At 37.9% G+C, this 21,502-nt stretch overlaps 1 protein-coding gene across 4 annotated transcripts in view; it reads right to left on the bottom strand.

Moving 5' to 3' along the window:
- Positions 1-211: 211 nt before the first annotated feature.
- Positions 212-21,502, bottom strand: part of LOC108358330 (serine-rich adhesin for platelets-like) — a 244,319-nt gene continuing 223,028 nt past the window's right edge. For 3 of the 4 annotated variants that reach the window (XM_017609608.1, XM_017609609.1, XM_017609611.1), the window contains 7 exons: positions 12,703-15,106; positions 12,382-12,643; positions 12,119-12,320; positions 11,804-12,044; positions 11,462-11,711; positions 4,861-5,229; positions 1,996-4,792 (listed from right to left, as the gene is read on the bottom strand). In XM_017609608.1, the coding sequence (XP_017465097.1) occupies positions 1,996-4,792; positions 4,861-5,229; positions 11,462-11,711; positions 11,804-12,044; positions 12,119-12,320; positions 12,382-12,643; positions 12,703-15,106 (6,525 nt within the window). Of the gene's footprint in view, positions 4,793-4,860; positions 5,230-11,461; positions 11,712-11,803; positions 12,045-12,118; positions 12,321-12,381; positions 12,644-12,702; positions 15,107-21,502 lie in introns of all 4 variants that reach the window. The other variant, XM_017609607.1, reaches the window with a different exon arrangement.

The raw sequence follows: 21,502 nt of genomic DNA, 5'->3' as shown, positions 1-21,502 counted from the left end.
CGAAACTTTTAAAATGTTAAAATCTATGCATGTGAAACCATTTTCCATACAAAACAAGCGATCGAATAGCAGCTTTTGGGACTTCGCCCAACTCAGCAGCACAACCGCTGATTACAGATTACAGATTCGAGAAGCAAACAAGTTTACTAAGAAAAAATTATTCCAATTTAGATTTTTTATTTCACACGGTACGCTTTGATTTAGAAGAAAAAAATCAGAACAGGTTTTGACACTTTCGATACCAGAAGCAACAACAAAATACACGCACATGTTGGTTTTGCGCTAATGCTACCTGTTTGATATGCCTTGCATAATAGTTTTTTAACACTTTAGAGACCAGAAGCAACAACTAAATAGACGTAAATGTTATTTTTGCTGTAATCCTACTACCTGTTTAATGTGCCTTGCCAAGGCGCATCTGTGTATGTATGGATACGCCTTGGTGCCTGGTATACGAGCATTTTTTTCTTGAGAGCTGCATACTGATTTAAGAAATTTTGATAGAAGAAAATTACTTTCCCATATCTCGTGCGTAATTTTACCTGAATCTTTCGGTTTTCTTGAGGGCTGCGGAAGGCCCTAAAATCAGAACATAATTTTTAAATGGCTTACAATAAACCGCGATGATCTTCAGTGCAAAATTCAGGTAAATATTCGGGGTATCACTGAATCCTTCGTAGTCCGATTTTTTTTTGAGGCTTTAAGAGTGCAAAGAACTTGCACAAGCTGGTACAAGCGAACACTATTAATGCATATTTTACTTGCGTTCGCCAACCCATTCGCTTTGCCAAACCGTTTGCTTCGCCAAATTCATTCGCTTCGAAAGCGATAATTGAATTCGAACGTAACATGTTCTTTGAATACATACATACGTCCGTAACACTTAGGATACAGTAATCGCAAATAAAATTAGATTGAATAGGATTTGAATATCAAGAAGCTAGTTTACAATGGTATTAATTGAATTGTTTTTATTATTTTTTCTTGTTACAACTACAAACAGTGATAACTACCATAATATAATCATACGAGTTGGTTAATTTTTAAAAGAAAATGTATAATAATAATTTATAAAATACACACTTTTAAGAAAATATATCTATTTATATGTAAGTTCTCTATTCTATTCCATATGCTTTTCGGCTTTTGTATCTCTACAAGCGTTTTCGAGCAGTACGCTTGCGATTACAACACGTACATACATTATCATCATGTATTACTTCGACCAAAAGTCGTAACATCCAATTTATCGCTGGAGCCTGCAGTTCAGCTTAGGCATTCCATATTACGTAAAATATCAAGCAATACAATTAAATTAAATTGTCATTATACCTTGCTTCACTATTTCTGTTCTTTTTCTTTATTTGTTACTTGTTTTAGTATGTTATAGTAATAACTTTTAAATGTTAATTATAAGCGCTTTCAAAATGAATTTCTGGTTTCTTTCTGCTTAGTCCGTCAAATTTATAAAATATATACATATATATGTATACCTATATATATATATCAAATGAAGGAGAGGGGTAAGTTTCTGAAAATATTACAAGTGCGTGTATCTTGTCAAAACGTAAGCACAGCCGCAGCATCTTGAATGACAAGCGCTTCACCCATGGACAAAATCAAAGTCTAATACGGAAGTGTGTAGGCTGCCAAGCAAAAAAGTGACGATAGCAGCAGTTGCCGTTTTCAGCTGTTGAACGGCGACCCATACATTATAAAATCTGTGAAGCAACTTAACAACTATATAAACAGATTTTAAATGTATGCAAAGAGGCGCTGAACAGTAGCATGGTATGTTATATGCTGTACCCTTATTCACAACCAATAACCATACAAATATTTAACTCTCTTGCCCCCGCTCCTCTCCCTCTTCCAATTTTATTTTGATTCTTGATGTATTCTACATACAATAAGTTCATGGTTCTTATTCATATTCCGATACGGGCGCGTTTGGTTCTATTTACTCGTCATAAGTCGCGTAGTACGTCGCAGCACTCATTCATTTTTTTCCTCAGCCTCGTTGTTTGTAGACAAATTCAATGTTGTTTCGAGGCTACCACTCGATTGTCGTGTGTGGCGCGTTGAACGCAATTCACGTCGTTTTTCAGGTGGCTGCTCGTTACCGGAATGGTCGGCGCCCGTTCGTGGTCGTTTTAAACGGCTGGATGAGCGTCGATGTTCCTCATTAGCGGAGGCCACTGCTGCTGCTGCAGCTGCCGCGGCAGACGTCGATGGCGTAGGAGTTGTGTTGACACTGGTAGCACCTCCACCCATATTGGTCGCTACGGCTGCTTCCAAATCCTCTGCACTGCCATGGCTACTTGATGCCGCGCTTGGTGCTGCCGATGTCGGGATGTTTTGTGGTTTTTTCAATATTGGTTGTATTATCAATTCGTCTGCTTCCTCATATGGTGGCGGCAATTTAGCTGCATCAGCAGCATTTGTGATGGTCAGAGAAATTCGGGATTCACTACGTTCGGAACGTTCACTGCTGGAACTAGCACCGGAACTTATCGGTGGCGCAATGGTAATGGTGGTCTGTGATGGCAAGTTGGCCGCAATGCCGGCGGAGTTTAATGGTGTTAGTGTGACTTTGTCAGCTTCGGGCATTGTAGCACCACCATTACCACCCATGCCGACATTAACGCCGCGCAAGCTCTTCTCCATGCTGGCCATGCCGCCGCCAAGATTAAGTGGCAACCCGCTGGCCAGCATGGCAGCGGATAATTCGTCTTTAGCGTTTGCTAACGCTGCTGCATGTGAATCCAACCGTGATCGTTTCGATTTGTGATGCTCATCGATTTGGGCGTTAGAAATTGAGTTAGTTACACCGCTGGAGCTCATACTTGAGGTGGGTATTAGAGAGATGCCTGATCCGAGTCCTAATGTTTTTGTATAGTACTCCATTTGTTGTTTAAAGGCATCCTTGGTCAAGGCATCTGGGTCAAGCATATTGCTACTATTGCCTCCGCCACTGCCTCCACGTTGGCGTTTCGAGGAACTCGAAGAGCTGCTGCCACCTATAGATGACGCGCTGCTGGTAGGTGGCATAGTCAAACCCGCCAAGCTTGCCAACGAACCAGGAGCGGTCAAAGCTTGTGCCATATCGGCTATCATCGCTGGTGCAAAGTCACTTGGCAGCCCAAGTATTTGCGGCAATTGTGCAGCTAACGCAGCAGCTGCCGCCTTCGAGGCATTCTTGCTCGTCGAAGCCGACGATGTTGACGCGGACGATGACGTTGAGGTCGATTGGCTTCCACCACTTAGCGAGGCCGGGAATTTGCTTTGCGAGAAGGCCTGTAATGTGGCTAAATCTGTTGGTAACTGACTTCGCGCTAAGCTCTCCATCCATTTTTGCTGCTCTTTGGCGGCTTGCTTCTCCGCCTGAGCGGCTTGCGCTGCAGCAATCGAGGCTGCTGAATTGCTATTGGACGATCGTTTGTCACTAGAAGATAATTGTGGTGCTGTCGCAGTAATAGGTGGTATTCCTAAAGAGCTTAGTAATCGAGTACTTTGTGCAAGGTCCATGCGACTGAGGGACTCAAGCAGATGCGGATCAGTACCCGGTAACAAAAGACTTGAAAGTTGTGCCATTTCAGCTACTTGTGCAGCAGCTCGACTGGCTGCAGACTGACGGCCAGAACTGCGTGACGAAGACTGTGAACTACTTACACTGGTTGTTGGCTGACCAGCTGCTCCAATGCTAGCCATTGCATTCATAAGATTTGCCACTGAAGCAGCTGATGGTGACGATGATGTAGATGCACGCGAATTACTAGATTTCGATTGAGACTGGTGAGACTTCGACTGTGTTGTGGAGGAACTGCCTGCTGATGAGGTAACCCCTGTTCCACCATTCAATAAATTGTACTGTTGCGCCAACTGATCATAAGCTGAGCCAAGCCCTGCTGAGCCTAATGAATATGGATTCAAACCTCCCAAACCCATTGGTGGATAAAGTAACGATGGGTTGGGGAAGAGGTATGGGAAACAGCCTGTCAACTGCGATGCAGCAGCAGCGTTGGCATTTTTATTTGATGAATTTCCAGTACCATTGCCAGTGCTGCCACTGCTTCCTGTGTTGCTTGCCAAAGCACCCAAATTCATCATAGCATTTTGTTGTGCGTCGTTTTTATTTTTCTTACTCGATGAACCACCGGACTGAGAATTTTTTCCAGTACTTGAGCTACCTGGGCTAGGATTCGTGTTACCCAAACCTGCCAACGCTGATCCAGCAGCCATTAATGCGGCCAATGTTTGTGGATCCATAGTGGCCAAATTGCCGAGACCACCCATACTAGCTAAGCTAGCAAACAGGTTCATACTATTCAAATTATTCAGTCCAGGTATGTTGCTCATACCAGGCATTCCAGCAAATGGCATCGATAGAAGCGGATTCTTTGGATCGAAGGCGCCAAGCGCGTTTTTCGGGTCAAACGCACCTAGACTAGGTAAACTGGCCAAGAGATTTGGGTTAAGTCCGGCCAATGATCCAAACTGCATGGCTGCGTTTGCTTGATCGATGGCCGATTGCCGTGAAGACTTCTTGGAAGACACCGTGGGTGATGGGGCAGGGGACGATTGTGCGGATGAGGATTGTTGTTGCTGTGTATGGGCTCCAGATGACGAGCTGCTTGTGGTCGATGAAGGGCGTCCTCCGTGCGTGGTTTTACTTGACAATGCATAATTACTAGTGTCCATGGAACTTAGTTTTGGAGAGGGAATAGACATTGGGTTTTGGATTTGTTCCAGCCATTTTGGATCAACTTCGTAGGCAGGATTTTCAGTTAACCTAGTTTGAGACAAATAAAAAGAAATAATATTTTAGATTATTTCCAAGCAAAAAAACATTCACCATACCACTGCATGAGACGTTTTAGTTGTGGGGCTTTACTGCCAGAAATACGTTTGCCGGTTTGCTTATTGACCACAGGCACCGGCTCTTCGCCAGTGAGTCCCTGTGGACCAGCCATTGCCGGCTGTTGTTGCTGCTGTTGATGATGCGCATGTGATTGCTGCGCTGACTGTCCGGCTGCAGCTTTGTTCAATTGAGAGACAGATGATTGATGTCCTGAGTTACTACTTTGCTGGCGATTCGAGCGTCTATTATTTGTGTTGCTACTGGTACTTGCCACTGGGCTAAAATCCATATTGAGTTGATCTGAAAGTGGTGTGCTCATGTCCGTCAGCCACTTATTGACTTTCAAGTCTGGTACATTATATTTAGCGCTGTAAGATGAGAAAAAGCTATATCAAATAGTTCGGAGTTCTAATATAAGTACGGTGACCATTCGTACCGATTTTGGCGGGACAGTACCGATTATGAGAAAATTGTCCCGCTGCATATCTTTTAAAAGTCGGGACGTATAAGTGTCCCGATTTTTCATATTTGTACTGAGTCTTCTTGTACTCTGGACCAAAAACAATTTTTCGTACAAACGTGCCAGGACTTTCGTTATCACATAGAACATAGAATATAGGGGAGCCACAAACATAGACAGCATCCAAAGGTAGTAGCAGCAGGGCTGCAGTTTTGACTTTTTTCTATTTCGTGAAAAATTTGAACTGTCAAACTTTGCTACAATCATATACACATTCACATTCACATACATGAGCATCCTTTTTGATTGCTTTTTGATTGGTCGAACGTGTTTAGATTTCTTTCTGTTCTGACATTCTAGGTTTCTCAAGCAACAACAAATTACATGGCAGGGTTGTGTTTGCTCTACTGCTATTAGCTGTTTAATATGCCTTGCCAGCATCCTTATTTTTTATGATTTTTGATTATGCTTTACTCTGTCAAACTGGTACTCTCACTATATTGCGGTCATCATTCTCGCCAATTTTTTTTAAGGTTTTTACTATTATTTGTTAGGTTTTTTTTTATGAAACGATTCTAACGAGAGTTTAAAGAAATTATAAAAAATAGTACTGATTCCCTCAAAAAATTCATGGATTTGAAAAATATAAGCTGTAGATACAGTGGCAAGAATATATGTATGTAAATAGGGAAGAGACATTTTAGCATTCTTTGTTGTGTAGCTCGTTATATAACAAAATCCATGTAAATCGAACTTTGCACAAAAATTTGCCAAATCTCAGAAAGTTTCATAAAAATTTTGATCTATTTATTTACATTTCAACATTCGAATCATTCGACTAGATGCATATCTACTTTGTAGCCCATTTAATTTTACGAAGTACAAATTTTAAGTAGCCTTCCGTGATTTTTGGAATAATTTTTTTCTTGCCGAAGAACATCTTCATTCATTTTCTCCATACAAAAAAAAATTTCGAACATACTTTGTATGTAAGAAAATGTACGAACAAAAAATTGCCAAAAATCAACGGTTAGTCCAAGCTTCTTCAAACTTGCAGTTTGTTATACTTGCACTTTGTTGCACTGAGTTAAAAAGCTGAATAAAAAAGTCTAAAATTTTGATCAAAATTTGTTATAATTCGTCGAATATTTTGTAATGTTCTTCAAAGTTTGAAATTTTGTTTTACAAGTTTATTTTTTAGATAGTAAGCTATATTTTCATAAAAGAATAATTAACATTTTTTAAACAAAGAAAAGTAGCCAAAATGACTTTTGCCTATTTACATTCTCGCTACCATATATGTATTAGAGCTTTATGCCCACAGGCTTGGCGGCGGCGGCGACGCCGGCGCAAATGCCCATAACTTGCTGTCTCTGCAGGAAAAGTTTTTATCTTGATAATGTTATCAGGCAAAATTTTACCAATGGAGACCGCATATTGCTCTTGGCAAGCAATAATTACACAGTAGGGAGGTAAAAATATCACAGCTAAACGTTATACGTTAACTTAATTTTGGCCTCTAGATTACGATGGCGTTTTCAGAAAATCCGTATCACGTCAAAATTTTGAGATATTTAGGGGGGAAGTTTTAGAGTTCTGAAAGTGAATTTTTCGTCGTTTAAAACACTGTGCTCAGGTTTTGAATTTTTTTCTGAGAAAATGTTTTGATAACTGATCTTACTTAACTGGGATCTTTTAAATTCAATGGCGTCCTCCGTTTTTCCAGATTGGCTCTAGTTTTCGAGATAACGGTGCATGAAAATCTGCTTAAATTTTAGGTTTTTTTTGTTAATAATTACCTCAGTTTTAAGGTTATTTTACTGCACGTGACTGTATTTTGATATTACCTTAGCTATTTCTGAAAATCATGGAAATCGGTTCACTATAACATATAGCTCCCATACAACTGATTGTTCAGATATGTGGCAATAAATTAAACAAGTTTTGTTTCGTTTGTGGTAAATTCGTTTTGAAATCAGACCAGCGTAAATTAGTCTCAAATAAAAATGCACTAGCATGCTATAAATGGTACTTTTTGCAATCTGAACCTGCACAAAATAAATACACTCCCGAATTCACATGTATTTCGTGCATTAGTGCGATGAATTTTTGGTGGACAAAAAAACGATTTTCGTTACCATTCGGTTTACCAATGATTTGGACAAATCCCGGAAAACACGAAGCTGAAAATTGTTATGCATGCACCAACAATACATTTGGTTTCAATCGAAAAAATGAGTAAATTTAAATAAAACCATGAAATTATGTATAGTTTGCCCTCACCTTAATCGATGAGTGTATGAAATAGGTAAAAGTTTCTGTATGTTTGGAATGTACCACGCCTAAGTATAACCAACCTTGGAAAGTCTGCAGCAGATGCCCAAATTAAAAAAAAATGGTGCAGAACTTTTTTAGTTTTTGTCCGCCGAACAAACAAACTTAACATTTGTATATCGATAGCTGAGTGGAAGATCTACCTATCTCGGCAGCCAGTTAGAAAACGCCTTATCTCAGAAAACTTTTCAACAACGCCTACTTCAGAATTTGATTGAAGAACGCACTATTTCAGAATTTTATTGAAAAACATCCTATCTCAGAATTTTGTTGAAGAACGCCCTATCTATGCAGGTTTGATGAATGAAATGGGAATTACTGACTATAAACCCGAACAATGGCGTCTCTTTATGGACGCATCAATGCGAAGTTTGAAAGCAGTCTTGCTCTATCGCGATAGTAGCAAGAAACCCGTTCCCATCTTGTATGCGGTTGGAATAAAGGAATCAGGACTATCAAGCATGCAAACGGGCTACACTAAATACTGTTGTTCGTTCTGTCTTTGGGATAGTAGAGCCAAATGCAATCACTATACCAAATGTGATTGGGCAAAAAGAAAGGAACAATCGATTGGCCAATTCAATATAATTCACGAGCCCTTGATAGCGCTTAATAAAATCATGCTTCCCGATTTACATATCAAACTTGGTGTTGTTAAGAATTACATCAAACAGTTGGTTAGAGTCAACGAAACTGCATTCCTATATTTGAAAAATAATGCCTTTCCAAAACTTTCCGTTGAAAAAATCCGTGAAGGTAGTTTTTTGATTGTATATGAGTGAAAATCTCTCAAGTGGTTGTAAACCAAATAAAGTGATTTGTGCGAAAATATCTTGACCGTCCAATTTCGGGTGGCCCATTTGAGAGATTTTCGCTCATATATTTTATTATATCTCTCTCTTGTTTTAAGAACCCTATAATTTTTATTTCAGGTGTGCTTAATGGGCCGGACATCAGAAGATTAATGAAGGATCAAGGCTTCTTGGAAATTCTTGATGGCACAACAGCTGTTGCATGGGATGCAGTTCGGGCTTTAATTAAACACGTTCTGTGTAAAAATCGTTCACCAGAATATGCCATTTTTATTGCGAACTTGATGGAATCTTTTGACGCCTTTGATGTGCACATGTCGCTTAAAATCCACATGCTACACAGTCACTTTGACTTTTACGAGCAACAGCTTTCAACAGAAACCGACGAGGTAGGAGAGAGATTTCACCAATCCATTATGTGTTTTGAGGACCGATTCGCTGGAAAACGATTGAATTCAATGTTGGCGGACTTTTGCTGGTCGATCGCAGGAGGCAAAGGATATTAAAAAAAAAATTCGAGCAATAGAAACTAGCAAAATATGCCAAAACGGGATTGCAGAGAACCCAAATTTAGCTCCAAATAGTATATAAACTAATATTATAAAAAAATATTACGAAATAAAATATGAGTTGTAACGCAAAACCACATATCTGAACAATCAGTTGTATGGGAGCTATATGTTATAGTGAACCGATTTCCATGATTTTCAGAAATAGCTAAGGTAATATCAAAATACAGTCACGTGCAAAATTTTAGTAAAATAACCTTAAAACTGGGGACATTATTAACAAAAAACCTGAAATTTCAGCAGATTTTCAAGCACCGTTATCTCGAAAACTAGAGCCAATCTGGAAAAACGGAGGACGGCATTGAATTTAAAAGATCCCAGTTAAGTAAGATCAGTTATCAAAACCTTTGCCCAGAAAAAAATTCAAAACCTGAGCACAGTGTTTTATACGACGTAAAATTCACTTTCAGAACTCTAAAACTTCCCCCCTAAATATCTCAAAATTTTGACGTGATACGGATTTTCTGAAAACGCCATCGTAATCTAGAGGCCAAAATTAAGTTTACGTGTTTGGCCGTGATATTTCAAAACCTTAAAATTTACCTACAGTGTTATCAGCTTTTATCTTGATAAATATTGCCAGCAATTTGGTACTTTAACAGCTACATTTTCATATGCGCAATAACTTCGTGGCGGCAAAATTATTGATATTTTACTATAAAAGCAAAAATTTAGCTGTTTTCTATTAAAATATTTGTTATTATGTATTTGGGTGTGAATTAGCCATCTTTCAAATGCTTTTATCAAGAAAATGCCCACGCACAAATATAATAATCTTATCTACCGTTATGTTAAATTACGTAGTTCTTACGATTTTTCGCGTGTTATAGATAGGGAGGTATACTTTTTCCAATAGTTTAACCCATCAACTACCACTAGAACGGGCTTTTTTAACCCTTTGTTTTATTCCGATTTCGTAAAATAGCGTTATTTATACGAGTAGTATTCCATCAAACGATATTTTTCAATGGGCATACATCATGTAAATTTTGTACAAATTTCCTTAGGCGCCGAAAGCCGCCGCCGCCGCGCCGATATTTTCGTAACTCTCTCTCTCGGCGGCGGCGCGTTAGAAATGACAAAAAACGGCGGCAGCGTGGCCCGGGGGCGTAAACCTCTAATATGTACATATATCTATTGTCTGTATACTAGGGATGTTAATTTTTTCGCTCTTTACGATCCCGGGATTTTTGAGATGTCGTCATCACAATCCCGGGATTTAGAAATTCTTTACTTTTCAACAACTTAAATAGAGAAAAATGCGTCTATATTGTTTGAGAAGCTCTCCTACCATAAAATAAATAATAAATAAATGGGTTTGAAACCTATTTTTTTTAAGAGGCGTTTTTATTTTTTCTCTCTGACGTCAGGATTTACTTTAAATTCCAAAAATTATTTGAAAAATTCAATGCAATGTAGAATGAAAATATGGGTACCAAATTAAAGAATAAATTTCTTTAGAATTTAAAATAATTAAACATTTTAGAATTCACAAGGACGAATAGGTAATTTTTTAAGTTGATAAAGTTAGAAGGACGAAATTTGAGGATGTTATCGAGTTTACATCAGTCCTTAACATATAATTTTCTCAAAAACAAATATTGCGAAATTTCAAGGATACAATTTTTAAAGGAAATTTTCAATACTTGCCAGTCATTATGCACCAAAAAATTTAATTTGTTAAAATTCTTCAGAATTTCCTCTTTATTGTGATACCCATACTTTTTCTCTTAGCAAATTTCACTGAGTTTTTTAAATCATTTTTCTATATCACTCAGCCATCGATTTCCTATATCATTTTCCTATATTTGGCCCATGGTTTCGCGAATATATTGATTTTTGTGTGTAATAGTTACTATCACACGCTGTAATATGTATAATGAGCTAGACATTTATAAAAAAAATATTAATTAATTAAAAGAAATATAGCCAATACTAGTCAAGAAACGGAGTTTCTATTGTTGCCATCAGTGAAAATTACAAATCCCGAAAATCCCGGTATTAACATTCCTAGTGTATACACTTTTGCGATCATTTTCAAGTTTTTTCTCTTTGTTTTGTCTAAAAAAAAGCTGTATGTCATGTCTTTTTATTCCAAAAACCAAATTGTAAATTTGGATTCGATGTTTTAGAAATGTCCCGATATTTGTGCACAGAAGTCTGGTCACCGTAAATATAGGGTACATTACAAAACGTCAAAATACAAACCATCCGTATTTCTTATTTCTAAGCCTCAGTAGATAGTAATTCCAAATGTGCGCAACCACGGTTAGATGCTAGTTTTCAACTAGGTTGCGCACGTTAGACTCCTTCTTCTAGTTCGGTTCAGAAATAAAAGACACGGATGCTTTGTATTTTGACGTTTTGGAATGCACCCATACCGCAACGGGTAGATGAGTTAAAATAAAAATATGTTTTTACCAACCTCAATTTCATGGCTTGTTCCATTTCCGCTAACATAGCTTCGTACGCTTTGCGTTGCGCCGGCGGTAAACATTGCATCATCTTTTGCTGTTGCTTGAGCAGTGTTTGTGGATCTGAAGCCATGGTCTGGGCAACGATCGCATTAATATCTTTTAATGACAGTCCACCGCTCATCAAAGGCAAACCACTGCTTAATGGAGAAGCCACTGGCGCCGGCGAGGGCATTGAAGTGTTTCCACCCGATTTAGATTCTGCAAATGTGTTCAGATATATTCCGAAATTATTATATATTTAATTGGAGGATAAAACTAGGCTAATAATAGGCTCAGAGACTCAAACTCACTTCCAGGCACTGTCGTAACAGTGATAGTGAACGGTTTTTGAATTTGTTGGTTTTGACTTGATACTGAAGTTTGCAAACTAGCAGGTGTTACCGATACACTAGGCGGTATTTGCGGTTTCTTGGACGACGGCAGTGAAGGATCAGGGAAAGTTTTTTGTTCCTTAGCGGCTGATAGACCCAATACAATTTCGTCTAACTTTTTACGCTTCTTCTCCTTGCCAATAACAGGTTCCTCAATTGTCTGCAAAATAAATAAACCAAATTTGCATGAGTTTAATATGGTTCAACATATAAACGTTAACATTTACAACTTACGCAGTTATTTTTTTTCATTAATTTGTTAAGGGTATCGTCTAGTTTACCCTTGCCGAGCATAGATGGGAATGCGGAATTTAATGAAGCTTGCAAATGCGAAGTAGGTGCCTTCTTTGAGGACATTGAGAAATCTTGCACTTCACTTAAATCAATGGCACCTGACGCCGATTTGAGCATGTCTGCCATGTTTACCCGCGGGAGGCTAATTTGAGAAAAAAAACATACGTTACGAATTCAACATAAAAGCAGATTCATATAAATACCTTGAAGACAAGTCCATTGGTGCACCTATGGACGTTGGTGGCGTTTTAAGTGGTGGTACAGCCGGTTTGCTGAATTGACTGGATGACTGACGTTGCAGCGACGCATGTTGATGTGCAGGTGGCGGCTGCAGTGGCGTATTTGTAGCAGACGCCGTCGGCGCAACTGGTGAAGCAGATGAAGCACTGCGACGTCCTGTTGGTTGTGGCGAGGCAGCTGGAGGTTCCATATTTGCGATTTCGTTCTCCCAATCTTTTAGACCCACTAAGAATAATAAACCATTATTTAAGTACACATAAATATGAGTTCATTATACTTCTTACTATTTTGTGAACTATTCAGCAGCGCATGTAATTTGGCGCGCTCAGTCTCAACGTCAATAGCAATATGGCGTTTTCGCTTTTTGCCGGTAGTTTGTGCGGCTGGAGTTAGAGTTGAAACACTGCTGGAAATATTGGCTCTCGGTGGTACAACAGGAGAATTTGTTAAAGCCGTCACCGCAGCAGCGGATGATGGTGTCATGGTCATGCCTGGGAGCAGCGCTGATAAAGTACTCGCAGATAGTGCATTTGCATTATTTCCACCAGAAGCAGTTGCAGCCACTGCAGCAGTTACCGCAAGATTTATACTGTTAGAATCCAATGGTGGAGTGACCACATTAACAATGTCTTTGCCTGTGCCGTCACCACCGGCGACATTTGCTGGAGGCGTTAAGAGGGACATGCCAATATTAGCACCAATGGCGGGCGGTGTTGTGATAGGGATTGATGGAGTTGACGAAGGAACTATCAGTGGCATCTGTGATGCCTGCAAATTTTTCGAAACACCCTGTTCTGTAGTTATAGTGATTACATCGGTTGTGGACGGCGGACGCTCAAAGTTTTTCAGATGTGGGATAGCCTCATGCAGACAAATATTAAGATCAATACCCTTGCAACCGACGAATGCAGTATAGTTCCTATTTACAGGCCACTTGTTAGTCTCAACACAGATGACGATATGCGAAATTCTGCGTTCAAGAGCGAAATCTTTAAACCATCGTATCATGCACATTTCCAGTTTGGGTTTATCCTGCTTTTGTTTCACAGTAGCGGGTTGTATAACTTCCAAATCAGGGAAACGAGCCTTTAATTCGGCCGCTTGCTTCTTGCACTCTTCTTCAACGGAATTTTCCTTTTCTTTCATGATATCCTCATCATCGGGATCAGCGACACCAGTAGCATCTATGGCTAAATCGAGTATTTCTTCATCGGCAGTAGACTTTGGTTTTTCATCAGATGACGATGCACCAGCGCCTTCGTTTTGCGGGATTGTTTGTTCTATTTTTGAACTTATGCTTCTAGAATCCTCAATATTAGAAATAATTACACTGTCCTTGTTAATTACATCCTCTTTGTGATCGGCTTTGTCGCCACTTTCTTTTTTATTATTTTCAATTACCAAACAAGATGGCTTATCATCTTTGCCTAAAATCTCCTTTTCATTTAATTCCATTTTATCGGGTTGAATCTCTTCTGCATTTTCTGCAGTCTCTGAAGCCTTAGCAGAAGTTGAAGTTATTCCGTCACCAACGTCATTAGATGTGCTCATGTCATTATAGTTTTCATTGTCAAGAACAGCTGTACTAGCGTCCAAATCTTTTTTAATGATGAAGCTACCATCAATATCAATCTTTTCGTTTTCGTCTTTGGGCATATTTTCAAATGTTTGCATGGAATTAATTTCGTCATCTGTACTTGCATTAAATGTTTTTATGTCTTCATCCTGTAGTTCGTGTACTGAATCGATCCCAGTGCATTCTGTGTTTGGGTCTGTTATTTCCTTACTGGAACTAAGATCTGCATTGGTGTCGCTCTTCTCGTCATTATTCTTATTTTTTGTTTCTTCTGAAACTACACAAGTCTCATTATCTGCTTCAGTTTTTCCAACGCTGAGTTTGTCAGCGCCATCTGCCGACACCTCGGATTTAACTTCAGTTTTCAAAGGCATAAATTGTTCCTTTTTGATAAGACTATCTTTTGTGAGTAACTCATCATCTAGATCAATTACCTCACCCCTTACATTAGGTATTGAAGATGGTAAGCGATCAGCATGGAAGGATTCCAGTTTGATTGATCGCTGAATTTGTGCTTCTAATTCGCGTATGAAACGTTTTTCGGATTCAGCAAAACTGAAATTAGGATCATTGAAAATGAACGTTTCTGATCGATAGAGGCCGTGTTTCAGCACTGCCGAGATGAGCTCCTTGTCATGTCTACCCGGCTCCCACCAATCAGGTGTATCTGGATTCTTCTGACATAACTTAAGGCGCTCCTCAAGCTGCGGATGCCGCGCTATCTCACGCAATTTTGACAGCAATTCCAGTCGCTCTAAAATTAGTTTCGCGTGATCCTCACTAATTTCTTCGAATATTCCTTCGAGACCACGCTCATTATCGTTGAGCTTGACACCAGCTTTCCGTTTACACATCGCTATGAATACCTTGTAGTAGTCGCTTAGTGTCTCATCACTTTTGCGTTCCAAATGTGCCATTTGCTTAAATTTTGTCCAGTCTGATGCCAAAACAAGGCCTAAGGAAGTGGACGGCTGCAGATCTACACCGTAACCGGTGAGCACCCGCAAAAATTCATACTCTTCACGTCGATTCCATTTCTTTGGTATTTGTTGGAGACGTTGATTTTCCCGTTCTTTGGCTGCCAGTTCCAGTTTTCCCTGCCGTTCAATTTTCTGTGAAATCGTTATAATGAATAAACGTTTAGTCCTTAATGGTCAACAAAAATATTAATGTGTTGAAAGTGTGTCTAAAGTGTTTATGTTGTATGTGGTATATGCGTGTGAATCGGTGAGTAAAGCGAAAATACTATTCGGTTAAAAATGTTAATCAGTGTATTAGTCTGTTTATCACCAAATCATATGCTACAATAGTTTAAGATTTTTACCGTATATACATATGTAAGTACGTTAATGGTTAATGTGTTGACATGCACGACTTCTTTAATTAATTAAGGTTATGTGAACAATTTTGTTTTTAAAACGCTGTTGGCAGACCTTCAGAAATTGCCTTTCTAGCATAGAATTAAGAGTGGAAAATAGTATCTGAATCTTCGTATAATAAAAGGTGCACCCAAAATCGTTAAATTAAAAAAAGCGAAAAAAAAACATTTTAATTTTCTCATATTTATGTTCGTATCAATTATGTTGAGTTCGCTTACGCTAATTGTAAACTTGTAATATGTATAAATAGCCGTCATCGATTCGCCACTTCGCTGCTTGCTATGTTTGAGTTCCGGTCGCTTAACGAAATATTTTGCATGTGAAAGCACCAACAAAGTTAGCTAGCACGCATAGACGATAGCGAGTTTGGTTGTACCTCATTGAGTTCGTTCGTTTCGCCAGTCGTTAACTGTTGGCGAATCGATGACGGCTAATATATCATTAACACGTTAAACCACCTTATGTTATACCGCATAAAACCTATTGAACCTATTAAGTTAAGAAAATACCAAATAAAGGAAAATGAATTCCGAATAAGTCGCTTTTTTAGCCGACTTCACAAAAAAGCAAAGGTTATCAATTCGTCGGAATATTAAAAAAAAATGTATGTGTGTTACCGCATGACTTTGCCCCAACGTAACCGATTTCTATATTTTTTTTTAAAGAAAAGGTGTTACTTCACAGGTGGTCCCATTTGGTTTTTATATGAAAATTGATGTCGGTTTTGTTTTTGGCTTAAAAATTACTTGTTAGTTAATCCGGATTGATTGGCTGCTTAGCTTTAACGCAACCATATATACGCAAGGAATCCGCCGAAACATTTACTGTTCCTTCGACCCGGATAGCTAATAGCGCTCGCAATATATGTACATTACACATTACATTACATTACGTTTATTCATAAGCAAGTGCACACTATAGTAAAAAATCTGATTTTTTTTTTTACAAAATTAGTCGTGCGTCGCCCGCTCTGTACAAACATTATTTACCCGCATTCAAAACGTGGAGCTATTTTGTTAAACATGACCTTGCAGTGACATTGAAGAACATTCGAACGACTTTGATTTGTTCTCTGCAAACAATTCGCAAAAACAATCTTGACCTACGAAACACAAGCGAAAGAAAAAGTAGCAAGGTAAAATTCGGTAAAGCATGCGATTCTGCGCTTAATGCCAGATGCCGCTCCTCTTAACAATGAAACCACCACTCGCAATCGATTCATGGATGGATCCCGCCCGCGGATCCCATTCTTCGTGCTTAAATTCTGGTGCTGACCCACTACCTGTAAACCAAATGGCCGTTTTTCTGCATACTGCTGTAGTTAAGGTGCGCGATGCCGTCGGTCGTTGGCAACCGGCACGTTTGTTGTTCGATTCTGGGTCCCACGCATCTTTTGTAACGGAGTCGTGTGTTCAACGCCTGGGTCTACCAAGAACGTCGTCTTCGGTAGTCATCACAAGTATTGGGTCAACACAAGGAGGATGAGCTAGATGCGAGGTTCTGCTTTCACTTTCGTCATATTATTCAGGCAAATGTTACACGATCAATGCGCCGATTTTTACGAAAATTACGGGAGATTTGCCAACGCAAACATTGGCTGCGTCGACATGGCTACACACTCATGGACTATTCTTAGCAGATCCGCAGTTAATGAAGCCTGGTCACATAGACATATTGGTCGGCATTGTGATGTACGATTAGAAAGGGCACTTACAAGGTTGTGGAAGTTAGAAGAGACCCCGCACAAAATGCATCTGACAGCTGAAGAACGCTTTTGAGAAAAACACTTCGAATCAACGCACCAGAGGCCACCTGATGCTCGATTTATTGTCGAGTTGCCGGTGAAACCGTGTCGTAATCTGTTCCGCATCGAGAGAAAGCTGGAATATATGTGTGAACTAAGAAAGTTGCAGTATGGCAGGCGCCACGTCCCTTTTTTAAATAACCCTCATTTTTTCCCTGAGTAAAGGATTGATAACATATATAGCCATACAAAGTACCAGTACTCTACCTCAAATATTTTAGGAGACATGCAGTACAAAAATTCAGTTTGTACCAGAGACCGGCTTTGAGTACTAATAAAATTAGTGTACTTATTCATGACCCATACAAATTAGTGCAAATGAGCACTTACACTAATTCAAAAAATGACTAAGAGTAATTTCCACCAAAATAAGAGCACACTCAAAATATACTAACTCTTATATGTGGCGACAATTTTTGTCTCTATCGAGTATAGTCTACCCAGCTGGATTTTACTCATTAGGTCGAGTGAGAGGCTGAAAATAATTTCAATGAGTTTAATATTATTTATGTTCTACTTTGTTCTACATCAGTGTTGGCATTTTTAGTACAATTGTACTTTTTTGATACAATTTCGTTTACTACGCAGTACTTTTTAGTACAATTTTGTGATGAATACTATAAATATATACGTAGCTCTGAAAATTCACTGCGGGAATTCGTTTTATCTTTTTGTCTTTGCCTTCTCGTTTTTGCCTTTGTAAGTTTTGAAAAAAGATTTTGAAATAACCATTATAACATAGCAAAAGGTGTGCTATCGACCTCACATTCCTAGGCAAGTTTTGAAAGAATATTTTCGATATTAAATCTTATTAAAACAAAATGTCGAAATCAGCTTCATATAGTTAGAAACAGTGTCATCGTTAATTCTTTATGTTCTTAAATATCATAACTTCACGACACTCATATATTGACTAGAGTTGACTATTTATTTTATTATTTTTTAATTCTAATTATTTGTTTATAAAAATATAGTTAATTCCTTAACAAAAACTGTATGAAAATAAGTTTAAATCTTTGAACAACATTAAAAAAATTTACAAACTTTCGTAAAAATTTTGAGCTTTCTATTTAAATTTTAGTATAGTAAAGTGCAAGTTTAAAACCGCTGGAATTTGCCGTCAATGTCATATTATCTAAACACGATTTTTTTTTTTAACGAAGAAAATGAGCAACACCGTCATCAAAAAAAAATATATATATATTAAAAATCAACGATAAGTTTATTTTAAACTTGCACTTCATTTAAATTGACCGGACTACAAACGCCATTCTCAAAACATGTATTTCTAGGAAATCGAGTTAAAAGCGCGAAATTTTTACGAAAGTTTGTTGATTTTTTTAATGTTGTGCAAAAATTGAACCTTGGGGTTTTATTAAAGTATAAACTGCATTTTTATAAACAAATAATAAAAATTAAATAATTTTAAGATAAATGGCCAATCTTGTCAATATGTAAGTGTCGTAAAGTTTTGATAAGCACTTGAAATACTAAAAATAAAAAGTCAAACTTTAGTACTGAATTCAAGGAAGGATTTTATCCATGCATAATAACTAAAAAAAATTTGTTCGTTAAGAAGTAAACCTTAAAATATGTACATACACATTTATGTTCAAAGTGTAAAATGTACCTACATAAACTTTCCCATGAATACCATCAAATCATTGATCTTGAAGGGAATCTATGTATGCATGTACTAAGAAAATATATGAGCAAATTAAAAAGTCGATGCAATTTACAGTCGAAAAGTATAGTTTTTGTATAGATTTCGTACTGAAGTAAGTGTGAGCTAAAAGTGAGATTGTGTTAGTGTGCCTTCGCATGCTGTCGCCAGTGATGCCAGATTGTAGGTAATTTCCCTATTTGAGGGATATTTTGCATCAAAACTTATTAAAAGGGAAAAAAGCNTTCGTTGGGAATTTTGTGGGTTAAATTTTCAAGATGTGGGTAATTGAGGGATTTTTTCCCCATTTTCGTGGGATTTTTAACAGAGAATGTCTGGCATCACTGGCTGTCGCTTTCTCGTCGTTTGTACATGTTTTGTTGCTATAAATGACGAAAATGACTAAATTCACTAAAATCACTCAACTGAACTATTGGTGCTTCTTAGTGTTCCTGCTCATTTCGGTATAACTAATTTGTTTAATGGCTCAATGAGAGAATTGAGCACTAAACCAATGCATATCAACAGAAAACTTAGTTATTGTACATGCCACAGTATATACAGTAATAAACCTTTTTGAGTACTCCTCGGGGGTAAAATCTGATCAGGGTTGATAATGAGAAGGAGCATGAATTTTGCTGATTCAGAGTTGCATACAAAATTACTGTGGTATGAAAGGGAGCAACAACCGTACTAAGGCAGAGTGGTCCAGGTAATTTTGTAAACAAACACTTTTCGTGTCATTTTAAAAAGATAATTGCTATTTATTTTCCAATATTCAGATACCCAGCTTGTAGCCAGAGGCACTGCCTTGTGAGGTTCACTAAAATCTACTCATCATATTGGAACAACTCCGGGTAATGGACCATTGAATGTGTTGGCTGAACTTATGACCGCCATGGCCAATGCACTGTCCGACCAAATGCGTGTCTTGAATTTATACGGTAGCAATTCATAGCAACTGCTATTGTATGTGTGTATATGATTCATATTTGTGATATTCTATACTTTGATGTTAAGTATTTTTGAGGAGTTCCGCTCAAACTTGGGTGTGCTTAATGAGCTGTCTGGGCAAATGCGCAGGCAGGCATTGAAGTCTCTATAACTAAACAAACCTTTATTTTTTTGGAATAAAGATTTAAATATATTCGGAAATTTAGAGTTTTCTTTGATCAATACACAAAATTTACGTTTTTTAATAAAAAATGCGATGTGAGTTGCCAATTTATAGAAACACAAGCGTTAATTATGTACTTAACTATTGATATTATTCTTAGTTAAGCATTGAAACTATACTTAACCTACATTTTGTTCATAAATAACAAAATTACATAAATTTTATCCTCGAGAAGACCTTTTTCTAATCATCAGGCGAAATTCCCCACAGTAAGTGTTGCCGTACGCGCAAAACTAAAACGCTGCACACAACCCAAAAGTACTCCTCGGGGACCAATTGGTGAAAAACTGCGAAAAGGTTTATTACTGTATATACTGTGGTACATGCTCTCGCTTCGTGTGCCGAGCGTAAAATAGTGTTAGTGCATATGTGTGAATATTCTGCAATGAATAATATCCACTAACACTATTTCTTGTGTTATTCAACCAATTACTTAAAAACACGAATAATTGCAGTTCCCTGGTTTGTACATGCAGTTTGAATACAATAGTTTAAGTTGATGCCAGATAAAACTTTGTGGATCCGCATGACATTTATAACTTTGCCAGCAAAGCGCAAGACGCAAAAGGTATGCCACAATGAACGACAAGGAAATAAATTTGTAGTGCATTTTTACTCGCGAAAATTTCTAATGATTTTATATATTTAGTTTCAAAAATATCAGCAGTGTAATTAAATCATATGTTTCTGCATGAAAACTCGAATTTGTACAACACAAAATACATATTAAACTAGCTGATAACCAACGCGCGCAAAAAGATGGGATTTGGCCATATTTTTGCTTCGCGCTGCAGGTAAAACAATCTATGTGACATTTTCATACACGTCACGCAAAGCGAGACAAGCGTTTTATATGGCATCAGCTTTACTTAGTCATGCCTCTTTTAAATACGAGGTTCCAGTACTCTGCTATAAACACCTCCCGATATATGTAGTATTAAAAAAAATCAATTTGGATAGGAGGTGCCACGTCCCCCTTTTTAATCACCTTCATTTTTCCCAATGAATATGGGATTGATTTCATATGGATATCTCCATAAGAAGTTCCAGTACTCTAAAAATATTCTAAGACAAAATATGAAAAAAAAATCACTTTGTACGGCAGGTGCCATGTCGCCTTTTCTAATAATACCCATTTTACCCCATTAGTATGTAATTGATTTCATCTATGCCCTTACCAAGTTCCCGTACTCTCCTAAAAAACTTTCGGAGGTATTCGTGCAGTCTGAAAATTTCAATTTGTAACTGCCACTCCCCTTGATATATCACAATTATTTTTAGCATATGATCATCCTTGGAAAGCTTGCATTAGGTATTAGAAGGCTACATAAATGGTTTTGAAAGAGCAATCAAAACATTTGCTAATTTCGCTATACTTCATTTCATTTTCTCAGAGCTTTCTAAAACTGTCAAATTCGGACTACTGCAAATAGTGAATCAAAACTTTGCTTCAACAAAACATTGCTGTAATAAAACATCAAGCAC

The sequence above is a fragment of the Rhagoletis zephyria genome, unplaced genomic scaffold (assembly GCF_001687245.7).
Source record: "Rhagoletis zephyria isolate East Lansing unplaced genomic scaffold, Rhagoletis_zephyria_1.1 Rzeph_scaffold_00237, whole genome shotgun sequence".
In the NCBI taxonomy this organism is placed as follows: Eukaryota; Metazoa; Arthropoda; class Insecta; order Diptera; family Tephritidae; genus Rhagoletis; species Rhagoletis zephyria.
This window is presented reverse-complemented; position numbering and strand designations above follow the sequence as displayed.